At 46.4% G+C, this 23162-nt stretch overlaps 1 protein-coding gene across 1 annotated transcript; it reads left to right on the top strand.

Moving 5' to 3' along the window:
* The first annotated feature begins 35 nt into the window (after positions 1 to 35).
* Positions 36 to 23077, top strand: FAM234B (family with sequence similarity 234 member B). The gene is made up of 13 exons (XM_068939909.1): positions 36 to 109; positions 5452 to 5844; positions 6807 to 6905; positions 9305 to 9493; positions 11022 to 11152; positions 11858 to 12005; positions 12349 to 12490; positions 13151 to 13294; positions 17333 to 17414; positions 17643 to 17798; positions 18413 to 18530; positions 20226 to 20452; positions 20861 to 23077. Exons 1-13 carry the CDS (start codon positions 73 to 75, stop codon positions 20864 to 20866), a joined length of 1872 nt encoding a protein of 623 aa, XP_068796010.1. The 5' UTR covers positions 36 to 72; the 3' UTR covers positions 20867 to 23077.
* Positions 23078 to 23162: the final 85 nt, after the last annotated feature.

Here is a 23162-nt window from a genome sequence, read left to right on the forward strand (position 1 = left end):
CAGCAAGCGGCGGGAAAGCGCGGCGGAGCGGGGAGGTGCCGGCAGCGCGCATGCGCAGTGCTCCTCTCCAGCATGGCTACGGTGCTGTCCCGGGCGCTGAAGCTGCCAGGTAAGGGGGTCCGCTCCCGGCGTGAGGGAGGGGCGCGGGGGCAGCCACATCCGGGTCTTCCCCGCTGCGGCGCCGCGGCGTCCCCCCCCCCCCCGCCCCCAGCGGGCGGGAGGTGTCGAGGCCCCCGCGGGGGTTGGGGGTGGGGCGTTGCCATGGCAATGCGGCCGGCGGGCGTCGAGCCGTGCTGGGGGGCGGCGGGTGCGAGGGGTCACACGGCCGCCACCACCACCGCCACCACCACCACCGCCGCCACCCAGTGCCAAGCCGTGCTTGACCCGCTCCTGCGCGCTCTTGCCACCATTTACCCTGCAAAAGCAGGGCAGGAGCTGGGTATGTGCGGCCGCAGGTTAACGTTTAAAGCCCTGCCTCGTGCGTGAGGGTGATCGCCAGCCAGAGATCCTGCGCGAGATGAGCGGATGTTCAAGCATGAGGGACAAGCTGTTTGGGAAAAGCAGACCTCTTGCAGAGAAGGCAGCGAGCAGCAGTACAGCAGCCACCCTCTTCAGCGTGGAGGATGAGTGCAAAAGGGAACAAAAAGACCCAGGAAAACCAGATCTTGCGAGTTTGTTACTGGCTGCGGGATGGACTGGCCGGATGCTGCTGGAGATGGTTGCCGTTGCGCATGGCTGCCTTCCGCCGACCAGGAGGTGCCTCATCGCCCTTCCTCACCACTTCTTGCCTTCAGGACAACCTCGGGACGGAAGCGGCGCCCAGGTGTTGGGGTGTGGGCTCCTCCTGGCACTGCCGTCTCCCTGCAGCTGCCCTGGGGGCTTTGGAGCAGAAGCCCATGGGCAGGGACTGCTTCCCTCCTCCATCGGTCTGTGAGGATCACAGTAATGTCTGCAGGGCCCTGCCCACTAGCATTTAGCAATCCCTTTAGGTGATCCTCTACTGTCATTATTTTTTAATTTATGTAGTGTTTTAGGCTCTAAGCAGTTTTGCTTGCTATTCAATTTCTTCCTGGTTATGAAAGACTTGCTTGGCTAGTTGGAAAGGAATACGTCTTACAAGAAGTTTATTAGGAAAAGTGCAGACTGGTAGGTAAAAGTGTACATGTCTGTGTGTGAGCAAAGAAGAACAAGATTTGCGACAAGCACAAATCTCCTTCTGGATCCTTAGAGCTGGGATGATCTAGTTGGTTTCTGCAGTTGGGAGGCACTGATTTGGGAACAAGCTCAGGCCTTGTAGCTGCAGTTAAGAAGACCGTTCTGTCAATCCTTAGGTTAAACTGCATCTCCGATATCTTACTTTCGCGATTACGTCTCTAAAAATACAGCTTTCAACAACAATGAGAAGGCAGAAAGCCTATTCCTATAGCTGTTTTCCTGCTGCATCTCATTAAATTAATTACATCAATATGTGGCAACTTATCTCCCCACAGGCTTAGAGGCATGTCTGCTGTACCCAGTGACTGCTGCCTGCCAACTCCCAACCGAAAAAAAAAAAAAGAAAAAATACAGAACAAAAACCCAGAAGCCTGGAGCAAATACAAAGGATACTAGAACTAGATAGCAGAATGTCATCACTGGGATAAGGCCCTGAAAGTTGCACTTGTCTGAAGTCCAAGATTTGCTCTCTTCGCTCCAAAGAGTGCAAAGAAAAGCCTTTCCGACAAGCAAAACAATTGATGACAGTTCAATATCTTTCAAGTCATCAGCACTAGAAAAGAATATTTCATTATGAGCTGGACCTGATTCCGACACAGATCACCTCACGGATGCCTCCTTTCCAGTTCTGGATCACATGATTCATCTTTTCTTCTATGAAAGGTCACATTGTACTGCTGCAATAGTCAAAGAGCTGCCTGTGCGCAAAGTACGATTAGGCAAATGCATAGGGGATTTTCAAAGGCATAAAGCACAGTTTGGATCCAACTGCCCTTGAAAGTCAACAAGTTTGGGGCATTTTCTCTCCTTTCTGCCTTTGAAAATCTCCTTCCTCAGTATTTAAGTTTTCTTCCAGTGGCCGTCCACAAAAATCTAGGCCCACATAACCAGTAACTTGGCCACAGACCGCAAGCAAGTGTTCCTCAGATTGCTTGTAGCCCACAGGCCGCTGACTGGGAACCTGTTTTGTCACTGGAGAACTGAAAATTTCACAGAATTTTCTGACAGCTAATCATATACAACAAAAGCAGTTTCAGCTGTCTCTTGATGGAGAAACAATCTTTCCCCAGCCTGAGTCCTAGAGCTGACCTGAAAGGAACAAATTTGACTTCTGGAGTGTTTCCCAATAAATCATAGTTCTCTGCATGATGTGAGACTGCCCTTGTCTTCACACACACTTTACTGCTATTAATGTCTCTCTGTTTTTGCTTTTCTGTTTAAAAATCGTTTGGGAGTGATTAGTGGAAGCCAGGTATTGTATCCCTCCTTCCCACACCAAGTAAACTGAAACGTCAGTGGAGTTGCATTCCTTCTGCTCTCTCTCTTCAGCCAGGTGAATCATGAGTTATTTATTCTCTGCACCATCGAACAGCCTCAAGAGGCTGGATTGAGCACGCCCTTGCCAGCCCTCCAGACGTGTTCCCAGAACAGCTGCAGATTGCATGTTAGGGCACTCTCCAAACAGTGGGAGATGGAGGTTTGCGTCCACCGAGGTTAGATAGGCAATTGGATCTCCCACATCCTAGGTGAGTGCTCCAACAGCCATTATTATAGGGCATTATCTTCCCTATTTTTGATTTTAGAAAGCAGCACTGTATTTTAAGCCTGACTTTGTTGAGTAGGTGTGCCTTGTAAGGGTACACCAACTAGCCTTTTGGGAAAAGATAGGAGGCATGCCCAGTTTCTGGTTCCTGGTCAGGCTTAGATGTGAAATAAGACTGAACAGCTTAGTGCCTTATAGTTCTTATAACTGTCTGGAGTTAAAATAACTAAGTAAATCACAGTCTCTCTGAAGTGTAAGTTTGCTGTTGGGCTAACCTATTTCAAGCACTGCACTTTCCAGAACCAGGAACAATGCAATTAACATCAGAACTGTCTACCTTTGACTTTGCAGGCCGAATGGCTAAAATATCCATTTACTCTTGAGCCAGCAGCATTAACTTTTCATATAACACTGACTTGGCTTGAACTGGTGCATCTGGATCTGTAGTGAGATGCTGTAAATACCCTGCCGTCAAGTCCTCAGTGGAACTTTTTGTTTTCGCTGAATTGTCTTTCAGCAACTTGTGAGCACAGCCCACTGTATATGGACATCTAGGAAAGTCACACTTCCCTCTCACTGCAATCTCTGTGAGCAGAGAGCTGCGTGCCACTGAGGTTGGCAGACAGGATGGAGCCAAGGCAGTCTGGTTATCAAGACTCTTCCCGAAATGCCCTCACTCTGAATGCATGCTGTGATAGGACAGTGCAATGCTGGGCAGGGATACACCAGACTGTCCCGTAGGAATTAGTATCTTAGTTGGGCTCTCTCCTTCCTCCAAGCACAGCTTTTTGGAGTGTGTGTGCATTGGATTGTTTTGATGCAAGGCTTATGTAGAAGCACATAGTTAGGAAAAGGAGGGCCCAATTTAGATACGTGATCTGACTGGGTATCTTTATTTCCCTCTATTAAGTATAAGTGTGTTGCCCTACTTGGTCAAACTTATAATGGAGCATTTGGCCTTTACTGGGATTGACAGCTTTTCTTACCTTGCCTAAAGTTGACACTAAACACCATTTCCAAGTGAGACAGGAAGCAACCCCCACTCCCCATCATGAAACAGTGGGCAAAGTTCAGGTATGTGTGCTGGTTTGCTGGTCTTTTGTTTTAAGACTGCCTTTAAGGCTACTTGAGTCTTTCAGGTAAAGCAGTGAGATCCAAGTGCTGCAAAATAGATTCTAGTGTGTTGCACTACCTGGATATCACAGTACATGTGTAACTGTGATGCTACCTGCAACAGGAAAACCAGAAATAAGGTACGTGATCTAGTGTAGGAAGAATAATGAGGAGAGCCCTTTTAATTTCTGCCCTGTAAAACCTTCCCATCATCTTAATGTCTGAGAGTGGTTACAACCTATCTATCTTTGTTTGTTATTTATGCCTTGCATGCATCATTTTAAGCACCTTCAGGCACAAGTTAGCTCCTGGCTCAGGTCAGCTTTAGGCAAAGGGAAATGAAACAGATGTCTGGGGTAGCAAAGGCCCACCTTGGAGCAAGAGAGAGAGAGAAATAGACGGAGACCCTGGCAATCCTTAGAGCAGTAGCCATGGCTCCGTGCCCAGGTTGGTGGCCCAGGGCAGCGCCCTCAGACGTGATCCTCCACTCGTAGCTCAGGGCAGTGAGACTGCATGATCTTGCCTCCTCTCCCGTAAACAGATGGTGCTGGCTTTGTGCCAATGTGTACGGCCAGGCTCTGCACCTGCCCTCATCCCTGTCCCCGCCGTTGTCTAGGGCTTGGGGGAGAGGTCATCCATGTGTCATGCAGCACTGGCACCATGGCAGGAGGTGAAAAGCCACCTAGAGCTAAGCTACTTTTCCATACCACCACCTGCAGGTGTCAGTGCCCTATTATCTCAGCAAGGCTGGGCACATGCTGTCAATGCTGGTGGGAGCAGGAACAGAGCAGGGGCACTGAAGTTCCCTACTGCTGGGGCTGGAGTGCTCCCTCTCGCAGTGCTGAGTCACGTAGAGAAGGTGGCATCTTAGGGGAGCAGCGTTGATCCCTTGGGAAACCAGACTGTTACTCACCTAAAAGGGCAAAATCGCTTACTTTGCCCTCATCTTCAGGGAGGTGATACCCATTTTTACCAATGCTGCTCAGAAATGGTACACGGTGCTCAAGGCCTACTGTCACCTTTCCCTCCCTTGCGAAGCAGGACAGAAAATGCAGCAGTGCTGCTTCAACCAGGCAGGAGGAACAGTAAAAAAGTGAGTGGCAGAGGGAGGCCCCCACTGGAGGACACAGCCTAAAAGTGAAGAGGGGCTATGTCAGGATTAGAGCTTGGCAAGTGCTAAAGAAGTTCGGAGTCGGAAGTCAAGAGAGTGCTGAGGTTTAGCTTCTGAAAGGGTTAAGCATGACTTCATGTCAGCGTGTCTAGTTTCTGAACAGGAAAATATTAAAGGAAATTAAATAGATCATGAATTACATATACATATATGTGCATGTATGTATATTCATGTATGTGTATCTTTATTTTGGGGAAATAAACTGTTGGCATTGCTTCTCCTGTAGCTGCTACTCTGAAACCTACACACACCTTGTTTTTTCTCTTACACCTCTCCCTTGGATCCATTCAAAATACAGACTGCTCTGTCTTCCCTTCTTCATTGCTTTCCACCGCAGCCTTTTCTCCACTGAGACCCTGAAAAAGCAAGGGGCTAATGCTTTATTATCTTTCTCCATCTCTTTCCTCAGGAAAAAAGAGCCCGGACCTTGGGGAATACGATCCCCTCACTCAGGCCGATAGTGATGAAAGTGAAGATGACCTGGTGCTCAATATACAGAAGAACGGGGGGGTCAAGAACGGAAAGAGCCCCCCCGAGGAAATGCAGGACCCTGACTCCGATGTGGAGGTTGGGATGACAAAGCAGCACACATCAGAGAGCGCGCCTGAGGGTTATCCTGCAGAGGCAGCCGGGAGTTTGGAGCAGAAGGCTGCTCCCTCCCTCATGTCTTATCTGCGCACAGCAGTCTTTTTGCTCACTGTGGTGATCTCGATGATTCTGGTGTTGGTGTGTGCGTTTCTAATTCCATGTCCCCCTAGAGACTTGCATAACACCTGGAACCACAACCTAGGTCAGGGAGCAGGTGAGAAACCTCGAGGAGCAGCATCTGGCATGGGGGAGGTGGCAGCTGCCAGGCTGGGCATCGGCGGGAGAGACCTATCTGGGAGAGCCAGCTCAGAGCAGAGACCCTTCCTCACCACCGCAGATGCTCTGAGGTAATGCATAGGCGGCTGTGTCCTGCTCACCCTTCAAGCTGAGGCCTGTGAGATCTGGCATCAGTAGATAATAGTGCCACCAAATCTTATTTCTGTCAACACCAAAAAGCATTTTGACTTTTCTCCCATCCTGCCTTTTTGTCCGGATGGTGCTCTCTGTTCCAGATAGAGATGGCCTTGACCACTTTAAAACATACTGCCTCCCTCTCTAGTTCCTGTGTTTCACCAGCACCTCCACACTGACGTGTGTGGGTGCACTTGGAAGAAGAGGGATAGAAGTCTTTGTGTCTCCTGACTGGCTCAACTAACCTTATTTCTTTTGTCTTCTTGCCTTGCTCGAATCCATAAATCAACATTTGTGATCTTTCGTCATTCTGTACAGACCATTGGTAACATTTCTAAAGTGTCTCCCATTCTGCCCTCTGCAGCAAAGTAACAGTGGCTTGTGAAATAATTTCTGCCAGGTCTAGGTATGTCTCTCCCTCCCCTTTTTCTGCCCCCACCTTCTAAATCTGAGTCTTTGGTAAGATGTGTGGTTCCCACATCACCTTAGAGAGTAAAGTGGGAAGCAGACATCTTTATCTTATCAGCTTCTCCTTTTTTTTCCCTTTCCTTTCTCTGACCCAGATGCTGGGTCTCTGCTTTTCCATGCAATGAAAGATCTAGCTGTGGTGGGAGCTGCTGGATATTGGTAGTTATCTAGCAGACTCCATGAGGCTCGGTTATCTATGGGTCTCTTCCGTTGGGCCAGCCCTCAGCTCCTGGTGCAGCTGTTGGGCTCAGTGGCCATTTTGACAACAGCTCGGTAATCCTCTCTTGACTGTTGCAGGTGGTGTGTTGTCCCCACTGGAGCTGTGTGATGTCAATGGCGATGGGCTCCCTGACATCCTCATTGTCTTCACAGCCTTGATGAATGCTAGTGTCATGGGTAAGCACCACAGCTCCTTTCCTACAACTTGTGTTCCTACAACTTGCAAAGCCATCATGTTGTCTTTTTCAGATTTCCTTAAAATGGCTGCTGTGCTGTGCCAGTGCTTTGTCACACTGCTCATAATTTTCATTTCAAGCCTGTGCTCCCATTCCTCTCTGGTCAGAGCCATCTCTTTCCCTTCATCCATCCAGGACAAGCCCATCTCTTTGTCCTGTATTTGAGCAGCATTTGATCTGGGGCAGGGGTAAAGCCACAGGAAAAAACGTTGCACCACAAATAGCAATTAGGAATAAGTTTTGTTTATTTCCTTTGGTAGCTCTCAAAGCCCTTCACAAAGGAGCTCAGTCTCACTATCTCCATTTTACAGGCAAGGAGGTGGAGGTGTAGAGAAGGGAAGCAGCTTGACAAATGAGATCACAGATGAGATCCAGAGGCAGAGTCTGGACTCGTACCTCTCTTTTCTGATCCCTAGTCTAGTATCCTGGCCACTGCTAAGGGCAGCTGGAGATAGGAGCAGTAATGGCAGAGCTGACAGCTGGAGCACTGTGGTTCCTCTGAACTAGTCAGTTGCTTGCCAGCATGGAGGATGATGGATGTTTTCCCCTGTAGCTGCTCTGATTCCCTGTCTTCCCTGAGGCCTAAGAAGGCAGGACAAATTTCTCTTAACGTAGTGATTCTGTTATTTTTTTAGAGCAGCTGTAGGTCGGTGCTGCAGGAGACATCCTCCCCCTCCTGTCTCCTGGGCACTCGGTACCCTTGCCAGACTCCAGAGAGGAGCTGTTAATTCACAGACGATAGATTGCCTAATGGTGGGGAAGCTAGTGTGCCTGGCTTTGTAGCGGAGATCACCCTGCTACCTCCTCTGGTCTGCTTTCACTTTCTCTGCTAACTCTCACACAACAGATAATGCATCAGCAGCCTGTTGATACCCAGCATTGTCATATAGGGGCTGCTAAGTCTCGTGGCGTCCTATTGCTCATTGCTTCTGAAGTTCTGGAGCTTGCTATCTCCTCAGCCTGACTTCACCTCAGATTGCATGATATCTGTTCAGTCCTAGAGACGTGTTCAGGGAGCAAGCACACATTGCACAGCCTGAAGAGAACTCTTGTGGGAGAAAAATGGCAATACATTCGGTGCCATGGCTCTGCAAGGAGCTGGATAATGAAAATATCATTAGAGGAAATGGAAAATGCTGCTTCTCCATGGCCCAAGCAAGGCCCTGAGTATTTCACAGCAAATCCTACAGGAAGAAACCCACAGACAAAGAGGAAACTGTGTAGAATAAGTTTAAAAAGAAAAGGAAAGTGAGAGAGAGATACTGTTGACGTAAAGGCTGCATTCAGTTTGTAAAGGTTGTCCTTCTGCTCTGTGTTTTGCTGTTGCATTTTGTTTTATCTTCCATCATAGACATACGTACAGTTCTCAGCATGCTCCAGGTGTTGGAACTAACCATACATAGCTGCATCCTGGGCTATAGCTATGCTGGGAGACAAAAAGCAGACGTTGAAGCAGGCATAAGCATGTCACAGTCCTACACCCACATTACTGGACATCAGCGCTCCTGTAGCTTGTGCTCAGAACACTCATACAGTGCCTGGTAGAGATAAGCTTTGAATAGATGGACTATGGCATCATTAGCAGCTTATCCAGCCCTGACGCACAAGAGCTAGGAGCTGCATTGACGAATTAGGTGTACTTGGTCTCTACCTAGCCAATGATAAGAATTTGGGCTGAGGCATCCCCTCAGCATGAGCCAGATGATTTCCATTGTGGAGAGGATTATGGATTGCGCTATCTGGTGAATTAGGAAAAGACCCCAAGTTACCCCAATTTCTTGCAGTCAATCGGTTTTTCAAAACACTAAAAATCATTTGGAAAACAAAAGAAAAAGTACTCAGATTGCCAATCACCTTCTGCCTCCGAAACACAAATGACCCAGGCCCTTTGCAAGAGAAGGGCCCTCTGAATCACTTAAGGCTTCCCCTCAATGCTATCCATTGGCTTGAGGGAGAAAAGATCAGAAGGATCAGTAGCCTAGTGTGGTTTGACAGCAGTGCGTTTCACACCAGGAAATCAGCACAACTGAGCAGCCTGGCCCCAGGAGGCTCTTGATTCCTCTGCACCCACCTGACCACATCTCATGCTGTGAGCTCGGGTCCAACCTCCATGATTATCTGCCCTGTTGGCTCACAGCCTGACTCTTTCGCTGCTAGGCTCCACAGGCAGAATGACTCAACCATGGTGTGGGATTTGACCTTTGCTTTCAGTGTTGATGTAGCTGGCTTGAGCTGCTTAGTTCCAGGAGCTAGAGCTGGAACTCAAGCACAGGGATCAAAGGCAGTATGGACCAAGCCTTTGATGCCAAGGGATTCCACTCTCTCTCCTGTCTCTTCCAGGTGTCTCTAGACCTTCAGTAACTGTGATGGCCCTTTCTGGTATGAACGGCAGCACCCTGTGGTCCATCCACCTTCCCGAGGAGACTCTGAGTGTGCAATGCAAAGGGCTGTCACTGGGAGCACCCGCAGAGCCTGTCTGCCTTGTGACGGGAGCGTCTAAACTCCTCACCCTTCTCAGTGCCTCCACAGGTAGAGTCAAATACCAGCATGTTAGAAAGATGCGGCTTCTTTCTTTTCGTTAAAGGACTAATAAGCATGAATAATTCCGGGCTGGCACTTCATAGTGTCTGTTATGTAAGGACACACAGGAAAGGGTCTAAACACTAATGAGTTTCTAGTTACACAGGATAAGAGAGAATCCAAGCCATTACTGCTCTGTGGCAGCATCTTCATCCTACCATCTAAGACCGTTTCAAAGTGTTAATATCATCCTGTAGCATTTTCATAGCCTAAAGGTTATATAAGGGCTGTTTTCATCAATCCAGAGCTGTAACTACATCCTCAGCACCTACCTAACAACACTAAAAACTGAACGCCATTCTTGAAGAAATTGTGTAAGGGTGTGTGCTGCAGTCAACTAAACGTTCCAGAGAAATTAGTCCTGCAGAAGACTTGGTTAGATGTGAACCAGTATTGCATTTTTAATCACACTGATCATGTGCATATCCATTCTCTGATTGCTGTTTGTCCTTCCACATTAATTAACTGGAAGAAGTAATCATGGGTGAGTATAGGAGAATGTTTTTTGGAATCAGAACAGAGAATGGAGAGACATAAGAAACTTTGGATTGAAGTGGCAAACCTGGTCAATTGAGCAGCAGCACTTAATTTTCAAATGTTTTTAGGTACCAGATTACTCACGCAGCTCGGTGTTTGTATGGTCAGGACAATAGGCTGTCCCCTTTAGCAGTAGTAGTAGTGTTAACAATGTGCATAAGCATTTGCAGGTCTGGCCTTTGGTTTCCTTTGTCATGCAGAGCCAAGCTCTATCCCACACAGCAGAAGAAAAGGAAAAGCATTTTTAAATCCTGATTGAAAAAACAGAAGTCTTGGCAAAGGAATTCCCAGACTAAAAGCATCAAATTTCACTTTGCCTTCTTTGGGTGTTTAAGTTAATTTTACAATTTGTAAATCAGATTTTACTGAGTGTACATCTGGGTCCATGCTGGACCATTTCACATCATGTCTGCTAACATGTTTTCACCCTGAGGTGGAGTGAGCATGCCATGTTGGAGTGGCTATTTGCTGCTGGGAATTTAACTGAGTCACAGATTTGCACTTTGAATATCAGAACTGCCCATCTGTTCCCTTCCCTGATATCCACCAACAGGCTTTCCTGCTGGCTGAGGAAAACAACTGCTGTCCTGCAGAGCAGCACTCTTATATAGGTTTTCCTCCCAAGAGTGAACATGAAATATTCTCTGCTCCTTCAGGAAGTGTGGTAGGCTTAGGTCTGTCTAGAGTGATACCAGGAGGGAACCACAGTGGTACTGAGGCAAGACTCAAAGGCAGTCTGAAGAAATGCTGGGGGAAAAACTGGGTTTCCTACCTTGAGAGAGTGCAGCTTGCCCTGGTGTGTAGGCTCCTCTTTCCTGTTCTCAGGGAACTGAGAGAATCTCTCTTTTTCCCTCCTTCGAGAAGGTTTTATGAAACCCTCTGGGGATGTCCACCGGTTCCCCAAATGCTGCAGGTCTCTCTCATCCTGTTCCTCCTGCAGGCAAGACCATCTGGACGCTGAACTCCATCCACCTTTCAAATGGGATCCTCGCTGCACCAGCTGCCACTCTTCCGGATGTAGATGGAGATGGGGTTGGGGATATTGTTGTTCTGGCCCTCAAAGAGACACAGGTACAGCATATCCCTGGGCAGGGTCTGAAAGGACCATGACTATCTAGAGGAAGAACAGGGAGCCTGATGTGGAAAGGCTGTAATAGGGGATGCAAGAGCCCCTAGGCAGGTAATTTTTCTTCCCTTAGGTTTCCCTGAAAAGCACTCTCCTCCTTTCAGTGGATCAGAGCAGTGGATCAAGCAATAGTGTTAATATCCGCATTTCTTTTCAGCTGGGGATGGAAAGAAGCGTCATTATTTTTGTCTGACTGAGATTTGAGAATTATTTGTTTTCCTTCAGCAGATAACTTGGTTTCAAGTGAATGTTTAGCAGCAGTACTGGAAGCCTTGTTGAGATCCTTGGAGAAAAGAGCATTCAGTTTATCTGTAGGAAAGAAGCACTTGTGTGATTAATACTGATGTAGATTTCCTCTATGCTCATCCCTCCCCACAGTTCTGGCATTAATGTTGTTAGAAGAGTTTAGTTTTTGAAGTTCCTTCTATCTTTGATGCTTTCACAGCCAAGAGAAAAGCATGAATGTAAGGCTCCCAGGAAGCCAGACTGAGCCAAGAGGAAGACACCACTTGCTAGACCTGTCTGTGGAGGGAGAGAGCAGTGGCGCTTCATGCTATGGGGCCAGGGAATCTTCTGAGAGCTCAAATGCTGAAAGCACTGCCAGAAATCTCTTCATCTCTCTCTCTCTCTCTCTCTCTCTCTCTTTGCAGCCCGATGTGTTTTTTATCTTGGTGTCGGGAAAGACTGGGACTGCTTTGGGTGGGCCTGTGAAGTACAGCACCAATGGAGAAGGGAAAGTGATTGGTCCCCAAGTCCACATCACCAGCCGGGGAGCTATCTACATCCTATTTGGTTTTGGTAAGATGCACCGTGGCTCTCCATTAATTCTACCTAAAGTAGCCCAAAACATCCCTGGGATGTCTCTACCATGCCTTCCACTGTAAAAGCTGGGAGTAGACAGTATGGGAAAGAGTCTCACTGCCATTATAAGGGAGAGTACAGGAGCACCGGTACAGGCTAGCCTGGAATACCTTGGAGTTTCCCAAAGCCTGCTTTGCCCACGGCACATCATGCCAGGGAAGTTCCAGCTCTGGGTTTTTCTTTGCCCTTGGCCATAAGCTCAGTGATCTCAAGGACTCTCTGTGCTATTAGGGCATTCACCATTACAGGCAAGACTCTCCATCTTTACTCTTCCTGACAGGTAATGTTCAAGCAGTTGCCCTGAGGGATATCTTTACCCAAGCCAGAAACCGGGACAGCTTCCCCGCAATGCTGCAGCAGGAGGAGCCAGAGTGGGAAAAGCGCAGATCTGTCAACCTGTCAGAGCTCATTGACATTTACAGGTAGGAGATGAACTCGTCATCCTGCTTCTGCTGGGAGAGGAAGGGAAGAGTGGGCACTTTTTAGTACTCCTAGAGATGGTCCCTTCTACTTTAATACTGCCCTTCTTTTCATTGCCTGGTTGATATCAGTACTCCAGAGAGCCTGTTATTCCCTCCCTGTCCTGGTGGTTGTCCTACTGAGAGAAGTGCAGTGGATGTTAAAAGGGAGTCTTTTGCTTCTCTAGCTCCTTGTTCCTTTCTTCCGCCCCGTATGCATACTTTGAGGAAAAAAAGGTGTTCCTAGCTAAAGGAGTCTCTTTGGGAAGTTCAGTCTGTGTACAGCATTGTGGGCCTGGATTTCCCAGCCCCTTCTCCTTTACCACCAAGTTGTTGTCAATGTCAGCCTGGATAAGAATAAAGGGATCAAATGTGAACCCCTAAACTCCATGCTTTTTACAATAACTTAGATATTCAGAAGAACCCAGACCTGGATATAGCCCACTTAACTGAGGAACACACGTTAGGAAGCTCAGCTCTATCACTGGGGAAAGACAGTTGTCTCCAAGAATGATTCAAACCTTAGGTAGGATGAGTTGCCATGTGGAAAGGCAGCTAGTGCTGAGATGTGCAAATACAAGCCTAGGAGTACAGAGTCTCCTCTCTCTTTTCCATTTCTGCCAGTGGGGGTGTTGACTTCCTGCAGACAACGAAGGCATCTGACACAAACTGCAGCAACCTGCTTATCACCACCAAAGATGGCCTGATCCTGCTGCGGGGACAGGACCTGGAGCCCCACTGGACCGTGGAAATGCAGAACATTAGCAGGTTACATACTGGGGGCTTTTTTCTTTCCTATTTCTTTCCATGTCTCCATTTTCTATCTTTCACTGTTAATTAGAAAGCAATCGAGAAGAATTCTCCAAGGCTACAGAGAAATCTAAGAACTGGAGGTGTGCAGGTGCATCGCTGTGCTAGCAATGAGGGCAAGGGAGAGGGGGAGCAAGGAACAGATGGCTGGAAACCCTCTGAACTGTGTGCTTGTGAGTGATCACAGAAAAGGGGCTCCAGTCAGACACCAGTGTTAATGTCATGGCTACTGTAGCATCTAAGTTCAGGAGACTATTGGTAAATGATTCAGCCGGCCTGCTGTCCACGGCTGCCAATTGCCAGCTCAGTGGAGAGGAGCAGTTAGCAGTTAGCAATGTTAATAAGTGTTTAGAGAAGGTGTCCGAGTATTGCCCACAGATCTTAATGTTCCCAGAAAGTTGAAAGTCAGCGCCCTGATGCCAGTCAGCACACAGTCTATATACTAAATGTAAACCTTTAAATAGTATTGCTAGGCCTTGTCCTCAACCTCTGATTTCACACATAGAAATTAAGTAATTTGCTAGATCTCATGGGTTGATGCAGCTTGCCCAGTATGAAGTATTTGCAAAAGGCATTTGGGCACACTTGAGGGAAATTATGTGGGAAACAAGATGCTTGCTTTGCTATCTACAGGGAAGGAAACATCTCTCAGCTCAGTATTACCTAACTGGCAAGAGCCTCTAGAGAAGGAAGATATGGGATCTTCACTAAGCAAAAGAAATCATTGTCAAGTTAGGCCTGATATTCAAATAGATGTCCACTCTAATATTAGAGTCCCCACTTGAGAACTCTGATAGATGTCCTCAAAGAGTGTTCCCCACTCTTTAGGGTTAGGGGGTGGGAGACATAAGTAGTGGCCTTAGGAATGACTTATGGCTAATTGATCTTATTATGGGTCAAGGAGATGGACTAAATGTGGTTTTGGCCCAGAGTCTGCAGATTTCTGGAGTGTCTCGGGTCTAGTTTAAAAGGTAAGTGTATGCTGACTAAGCCAAGCCAGTGCATACATACTGTAAAATCAGTTATATGCATGAAATTTCTAAAGCGGCCCACTAATTAATTGGAAAATTTCTAGGGGTTCAAATCAAGAAGGGTTGAAAAGTGCTTTTTCTGTTCCATTTATAGACTCACAGAATCACAGAACAGCTGAGGTTGGAAGGTACCTCTGGAGATCATCATGTACCACCCTTCTGTTCAAGGCAGGGTCAACTTGTGCAGTTTGCCCAGGACCATGGCTAGTCAGATTTTGAATATCTCCAAGGATGGAGACTCCACAACCTCTCTGGGCAACCTGTATTCCAGGTTCCTGCATGCTAGCCCTGTTTTCTCTGATTCCATGACCTCCCAAGGGACAGAGTACAACATGTGTACAGGAGGTGCCAGACAGGGATTGAAAAGTAATTTAAAAAAAAAAACCTGTTCAAGGCCGCTGTGCTGAAGTCCTCTACTGTCTGTTTTTTCTGAGTTAGGAGAGACAAAATCTGGTAGACTGAGATCAGTGTAGAGAAGCAGAGTGAGTTGAGCATTTATTTTAGGATTTAGAGAAGTTCTGCTTAAGCAACACAGGCTAGGGGACAAATTCAGCTCAGGGTCGTCACCACAGAGTCAAACAACAACATGGAGACTTGATGGTGCCTTACCGAATTGGTCTCTGCAATTTCTCCAAAGGGACAAAAATGCCAGAGGCATTTTCAAGTCACCAATGTGGCATTTAGTATTTGAAAGGGTAGCAAGCTAGACTGCAAGAGTGGGGAGCCTGAGCTGGCATTGGTGATGGAGTCAGGAACCTTGAGGCCTTTTTTCACTGAGGTTGGCCCTACTTAGGCTAGTCATGTAATCATGTCTGCACGGATGCGTGGGGGAAAGGGCTAAGCTACAGTTCCTGGAAAGGCAGCTGGTTCCCCCAGATTTCCAAGCAGGTCTGTCCTTATTATGCACGCAGCAGATTTTAGTGCTCAACTTGTTTACACTAACTAAACTAAACTACAAACTAAACATGTTTAGTTTGCAGTCGTACCAGGGAATGGAATCAGGCCAAGACCCCGGCACTTCCAAGGGAGTTCAGGCACTGCCACAGCTTCTTCCTATTCAAGAGGCCCAATCCGAGGTCATCATCAGACAGAACTTACAGAGCCAGCTGAGAGCTTCCTCCTTCCCTGGGTAAACCTGTCCCAACTACACTGCTCCAGCCAGACAGAGCCCAGCCCTTTGGGAACAGTCTCCAGTAAAAACAACCTGACTGCTGCAGGTGTGCTGCATTTCCAGATAGCTTTTGACAAGATCCCTGAAAGACGATAAAGGAGAGTAGTCACAAAACAAGGGCAAAGTTCAGAGACCATGAAATTGGGTAAGCAGTTGAAAATGTATGTTGTTAATGGATGTTTCAGATGAGAGAGGATTAATAGCAGGTTGTTACTGTGGGGATTACAGTTGGGCAGGAAGTATTATTAGCTTTCTGGTTAATTTGAGGAAAGTGCACAGGGGATCTGTCAGCTGGTTGGTAGTATCTAAAATAAAACGCTTTTCTGCGTTCAGCTGATGGGATCTGCCACTGCATGTAACCCCTAAGGGACTTGAGAAATGTTACCTTAAGAGAGGTGTTTAAGTTAGCATCCATAGTATAGAGCTCTCCACTTCCTTTTACTAGTGGAACACTTTCAAGCTATGAGAGTGTATCATGATATTGCCTTGAAAGCATTGTTACTGGTTACCAAATGGGTCTGTAAAGCAAATAGCATTGTTTGATGCATTAAACGTAAATAGTCAAGCCAATACTGTACTGTGGCGTTGCTGTTCTTGAGCTGTTCTGGTGTATGCAGTTTTAAGTGGAAGCTGGAAAAACTGGAGGAAAGGGCTGGAAAAAATGCTTTAGCATGGGAGATTTAAGTCATTGGGTTTAGATGATCAAAGAGAAGCCTGAAAGGTGAGTTCATAAGCGTGTATAAGTAATGGGAGCTAACAGACATTTTAATCTTGCCATAGCAAGAACAAGTGCCTTTGAGTGAAATCCATTCATGTTCAAGAAACTAAAAAGGCAGCCATGTTTCTGTGGCTGAGATTAATCATTAGAACTGGCTGTCAGGAGATTAATTCATCTCATCTTTATATTTCCACAGCAAAACTCATTCCTTTCTGGTTGATAGATCTAGTCAAACTCAGCATACTGATACTTGGCTAATTGGGTGAAATACACCAGTCTGTCATAAACAAGAGGAGGGAGGACATGGTCTGATGAGCCCATCTTGGCCTAAAGTTTCTGATTCTGTGAACTTTGAAGAATCATCTGTGATTATTTAGAACCTTATGTCCAGCTGCAGTGAACTTAAGGAAGACAGAGATGAGATTCAGAAAGCCAAAGGCAAGCAAGATGGTTAGAAAACAGTTATAATGAGAGATGTTCAAGGAATAGTATTATGTTATCCAGAAGTGGAAGAATGAGAGGGGACTTGATTAATACTGCTTAAGATTATGTAAAGTCTTGTAAAACCACCAACAGTAAGAAAACAAAGAATCATGGGCTGACATTAGCACTAGGTATATTAAGAGCCACCTCACACAGCTATGGCAGCCTGGGAAATACAATTCCAGCAGGAGGTTAAATCTGCTGATGAATTTTGAAAGGATTGAGTATTTTTTTTATGACCATAGCACAACTGTACAGATTCTCATGCTGCAGAAAGAATAACACAGACCCATGTCACAGGATGATAAACAGATGTCTACTCAAGCCAGCAAGGGATGCCCCCTGCACAGAGAACTCTGAAGAATGGCTAACAATCGTTATGGGCTGCTTGATCATTTTTCACCTCTGCAGTCCACCAACAAATGGCTCCTACCAGTAAGAACAGTTCTTAGTGGATGAAATATCTTATTCAATATGGCAAATCCTGACTTTGTAACAGGCATAATGGAAGATGAAAGCAAGTGTGCTGTCTCAGTCTGAAATCCTTGCTTTTCTGCAAGGGGGGCTGAGTGTTTCTTTGTCCAAATTTGCAGCCAGCCTGCCCCGGGTTACTTCGGTACCGACCAAACCCTGGACTTCATGCTACAAGCACAGACTGGAGATGGGAAGAAAAAGGTAAAACAAGAGGAGACAAAAAGGGCTGTGGTGATAGAGGAGCGAGGGAGGTTGGGTTGAATGGGGCAGTCATTCCCTACTCCTGTCTTCCCATTTCTGTGGCTGACACTGGTCACCGTTTGGCCACAAGTGTGACGGATAACGGCACAGACAATGCCAATGCAAGGGGGCTTTCTGTACGCCCACGCTTGAACTCCTGTTAATGCTATATCTCTTCCCTGCTTTGAGGTGGTGGTGATAGATGGAAAATCAGGCCTCCCTGTTTGGAATCAAGAATTCCCATGGCAGAAGCAAAATCTCGATGCACTGTCAGTGATGACTTTGAACAAGAAATCTGTTTTTCTCTTCTGGGCTGATGAAGCACAATCTGTATTACAAAGTTTGGTGAGCAAGTGTCCTTTCTTCCCTTTGAGATTCCTCTGTGAGGCATGTGCTATCTCTGTCTTTTATTCCTAACATAACTGAACTTGAAACCTGCCATATGAGAGTACTGTCAGGGACATCTTGTCCTCTTGCTTTGACTCTCTGACTTGTCTGAGTCTGCACATGTGTATTTGTATGTGAATTCTCCCCCAGAAAGCTTTATTGACAGAAAGTTTGCTTCCACAAAACTAAACTTCTGCAGGAATTTCATGGTTTTTTATGGAACTCAGATTTTCCTATTGTAAACTTTTTGTCTATACCCAGAGCGTTCCTTCTTCTCAGAACACACGCACACAAGTCACTGTGGATACCCAAACTTCCAGACTCCAGCTTGGCCCATCAAGCTGGCTTTCACAGAGCCAGATCTCAACCTTGTCAGGCAGAGGCTGGGAAATAAATTCTGATTCAGAAAGAAAAGTTTGCAGGATTTCAGGTCTGTAAAACTGTTGATCTTTTGATTGTCTGATCCATGTTAAGGCAGCACAGTGTCAGAAAGCTCCTTTATTTCTTTGGCAGAGGTGGAATCCTGTTTGCTAGCCTACTCTAACATTTCTATCTCCTCTTCATTCCAAAAGCAACCTGGTCCCAGAACTGAGCGCCCAAGGTTGCACCACCTCTATCTCCTACATCCGGTTTTTCCTACAGTCCTATTGGACCTCACCAATGCAACAGACAAAGTCATTGCATCAGCGGGTGAGTACAAATGGAGGAGAGACTACATAGGCTCAAAGAAACATGGAGGGAGGGAGAGGTAGCTGTGAGAGACTGTGGAGTGTAGCTATGCCTTCAAATGTTGTACGGAAATAGTTCGACCCTAGGTTTCCTAAGAGCAGAGTCTCACGTACGTCTAACAGTGAATTTAGTAATTTATTTGAATGACGGTACAGCAAAGTAACAGCTCGAGCTGGGTGCCTCTGGGGAGGGACCCCGAACAAAGAAATTTTGGGGTAATTATACTCTCCTTTACAGTCAAATTTCCCCGCCTGCTAATGACAATCTCTTCCAATCTTCTTTACTGAGTCGGAGGTCTCTTTCCTCTTGATTGGTTCACGTCTACATCCCAGGACAGTTGGCTATGTTCCTGCTTCATACTTCATAGTGTCTTATCTTATCCGAAGGTTAACCGTTACCTCTCTCCATTGTGTGCTGTATCTTTGAGGGCTGGTTCTAGCTGGTTTTACAGTCACATCCTCAGCAATGTCTCTCGAGCTCATTTACAATTCTGGCCTGCGGCCTGCAGGGTTCATCTACTTTAGGCACTAGTGCTAAGCTGGGCTAGAGCTAAATTAGCTCCCTTTTCTAACACAAAGGTAGCACCCTGAGGTCCACCAAGCAGAGGCCAGCAATAGAAAATCAGTTTCTTCTTCCTCCTGACTTGTCCAGCCCCGAGGTTGTAGTTTTGCAAATAGAAAACTCGCCAAGTGTCTTGCACATGTTTAAACACAGGAAGGTCTGAGCTTGATCTCGTGCATGTTTTACACTGGAGAAATTCCAATGCTTTCCATGGAGCTATCTGTGATTTAACACAGTGCATGAAGAATCACTATTCAACTTTTCTCATTCACCTCACATACACTTCTGCCTTTGTTGGCCATCCTTTCCTGCTCTCTAGGGCAGCAGCTGTGCCGCTTCTTTCTCTCCCTTTTTGAAAGGGGGGAGGAGGCATCCAAAATATTTAATATATGTATTTTTAAGAAAAACTAGATCTGGCTTTAACACCTATACAAAATTGTGCACTCCCAGTTGGATTCCTGTGCTCCTCCTAAAGCAGTTCAACCAACAGCCAGCCTATTTAGCATGGCAGGATGTGAGATAAAAGGTAAGTTCATCTAGTACTGAGTCCAATAGGCCAGGAGGCAGGGACATGCTGCTAGATAGTGACACACCTAATCAAAATTGTATCAAAACCACAGTTCAGTCAAGAGCAAATAAAAGATCGTTATTAGAGGGACTTATTAGAAACTGGGATTTCTGAGGTTTGTACAGCTCATTCTGCTGTGGCTGGGATGAATTGACTTCCCCATACTTTGCCAGTTTTCCCTTCTATCAAGGTAATATAGCACCTGCTAACAGGAAAGGGAAGGGAAGCTCTCTGTAAGTGAACTGTATTACCAAAGTATATGTCTCTCCTATGTGAGACTCAAAAATCTCACCTGGCACCACAAACTTCTATTTCTGATCTACATTTCAGTTTATTTCCATTGACAAAAAAATTACCTAAAAACTGTTTTCCCTGATGAATGAAAGTACATACAACTGGAGAATCAAACTGAACTCACCCCCTCAGTCCAGTGGGTGTTTTGGCTGAGTAGGGATTGAGATTTCTTTTGGAAGAAAGAAATCATTCACTCCTCACCAATATTTTCTCTCCTTTTTCTGATGGACCAGTTGGAATTAATGATCTCCAGAAGGATGCATTTTACATCACTGTGACAACAACTGCAACCTCTGAAAAACAGCCAGGATTTTTCTCAGTCAGCAAGCTAGGCCTGAAGTGGGCCATGATGGCTCAAGGCCGAATGGTATGGTTAAAGGACAACGCCACCCCCAAAATCAGCCGTGGGGAAGTGAGACGATTTCTTGCCCGGCTGAAATTTGTTGACTTTCCTCACAAGGTGAGATTGTACAGGAATCTCTGGTGAAATCTAGGTGTGTAAAGAGATCAAATCTCTTCCCTGTAGACACAGTTAAATGCTCTTTATGGGGTGGGATACACAAACACTGTGTGCAAGATGACCACCCCTTTGGGCATAAGCTGGATGGAGGCCTCGCTGTAATTTGGCAGTTGAACAAGGAGGGGACCTTAGAAAGAACCAGAGATGATGATCACAGGGGACTGAGAGACTCATAGAGGGAACAGAGAGGTGGGACGGGGATTCCTTGTTTTGACCATGGGCAAACAAGGGTCCCCCATGTGGTGGTGTCCAAGTTCAGTTGCTGACCTCTGAAGTACCACTTTTCTCTACCAGGCTGGATGATAGTAGGTTTTGGCTTTGTTTTTTTGTTTCCCTTTCCTTCTCCAGCTCTAGCCTGGTGATTCCTCAGGTTTCAGCTGGACATGTGGCCTGCATGGTGGAATAGAGGAAGCTGCTCCGTGGGTCTTCATGAAAACTGCTGTGTAGAGGGAATGGGGGCTAAAAGCACTTCCACTTTCTTCAGCTCTCTGGGGAATGCTGATGGGGGCAGATTTGTCCTAGGCAGACCTGTCCTTTACCAGAGGAACCTTGTTCAGCATCTCCCCCTCTGTATGCCCTTCTTGCATGCTCCCTTCCAGGTAACATGGAAATGTGAATTTAGAATTTATATATATGTATACACATATATACACACACATATATATATATATATAAAAGAACAGTTTGTATATGTGTGTGTATATATGTATATAACAATTTATACAATATATGTATATTTTTTGTATGTTTAATTTATGAACAAGATTTAGGAAACTCCTTTTTATGTCCAAACAGTATTCCCTGGCAGTCAAATAAGCTCTAGGCCTGAAGTGGGCCATGATGGCTCAAGGCAGATGGTATGGCTAAAGGACACCACCTGCTTTAATCTTTATATTGTTTGAGAGAAGCCTCTACCTGGCCGCTGCAGGGCTCATCTTGTCCACAGCCTCTTCTGAGCGCTCATCCCTCTTCTCCATTCTGTTCCCAAATTCACAAACTAGCTAGCTCTCTGGCTGAGTTATCTGATCTAGGAAAGAAGGTCACCACACCATTTCCCAGGCCTTGCACTTGTGTATTTCTCTTCCCAGTCCCAAGTTCAAGACACGTTCATGTGGGTGATGTAGAAGCAAAGGTTCACATCTCATTTCTATCTCCTCTTCTTCCACCCCTAAGCTTTTTATGAGCCCAGAGTGTCAGTGTAACATCACACTGCCTCTCTCCCACTGCAGCCCAGTGGGCTGAGTCCCCCTTTGCAATGCACCGTAGCCCTTTTCTGCTAGATTCCCAGCAGATCCCAGCTAGTGAGTGTCGCACTTAAAAAATCACACTAGATCCAGGCACAGAAAGGCTGTTTCTTCTCACACCACTGCTTCAGGGTATGGAGGCTCAAACAAAGAGGCAGAGCTGGAAAACTTTCCTGTACGTTTTGATCCCAAAGTTATACCAGCCTGAGGGATTCCCTGCTGTAACAGTGAGGAACAACACTGCACAGACTAGCACTGGAATAGTGGGCTTACTATAGTAAGTGGGCACACTATAGTGGGCTTAACTATCATTCCCCTACCAGCCTGGCCCGGTGTGCAGTTCCAGCAGGAACAGACTACCCTCAGGGCATGTTTGCTCTTGATATGTTTTGTGCTTTGAACTGTGCCTCTTAGTGTGCTGTCAGTTTCCTGTGTTGTACTTGCAGAGCATCTACATGAAGTTTCTTGTAATAGACATGACCATACATAAACCAGGCACTCTGGTGCCCCAGTGGCTCCCCATACTGCAGGGCAACACTAGAAAGTGCTTTCTCAATATGCCTTTCTAGGCCTGACCTTTTACATTAGGCAGAGCCAGGCTGAGGTCAGGATAGCAAACGGCTCTTCTGTCCTCCTGCTGACATGACTCCCTTCCTGACTCTGTGCACGTCCCTGTGAGTAGTGAGGCAGGATTGCAGGATTTTGAGCTTCCCTGCAGATGGGCAGATCTACCATGGGTTTGCTCTTTACACCTTTCCTTGCACCATCACCTTCTCACTTCCCCCTCCCTGCATCTCTGTAAAAAGCTTCCAGGGTAGCTCTTCAGGATTAGCTGCAAGCCCTGAGGCTGGCCCTTGGGCCCTCTTAAAGCCAGAGCCTGTTAACAGTTTGTATATGTTTAATGGTATTTTTGTGTAAATAGCTTTGTATATATTAGCACTACTGTAGCAACGGCTCTTGGCCTGTGACTTTCCTCCAGACAGGGGTAGTGTGTATAATATACAGTCAGTTAATACAGCTGCATAATGCAGACTGAAAGCGTGAGGACCAGTAGCATAGGAGGACTAAGCAGGAGTGCCTCTTCCCTCCTGTCTTAGCCACCACCTTGCTGGAAAAGGTGAGGCGGCAGTTACCTGAAGTAGCTATTCTTCTGAGGTTCTTCCTGAGAGAACTGATATTCAAGTGCAGTGACTTCAGCTCCCCCATAATGTGAATTCTGCCCCCACATCCCCACTGTGAATAAAGAGTCTGTCTGTATATTGTTGGGAAAACTTATTTGAACTGTGAACTGCAGTGGAGCAAATAAATACTGTGTACAGCATCAGTGTGTCATTTGAACCCCCGTTTCTCCTTTGAGAGCTTCCAGGTTTGCTTGATTTGGGGTTTGTTTGGGATTTTTTACAATG

Source organism: Struthio camelus, chromosome 1 (genome assembly GCF_040807025.1).
Source record: "Struthio camelus isolate bStrCam1 chromosome 1, bStrCam1.hap1, whole genome shotgun sequence".
NCBI classification, from domain to species: Eukaryota; Metazoa; Chordata; class Aves; order Struthioniformes; family Struthionidae; genus Struthio; species Struthio camelus.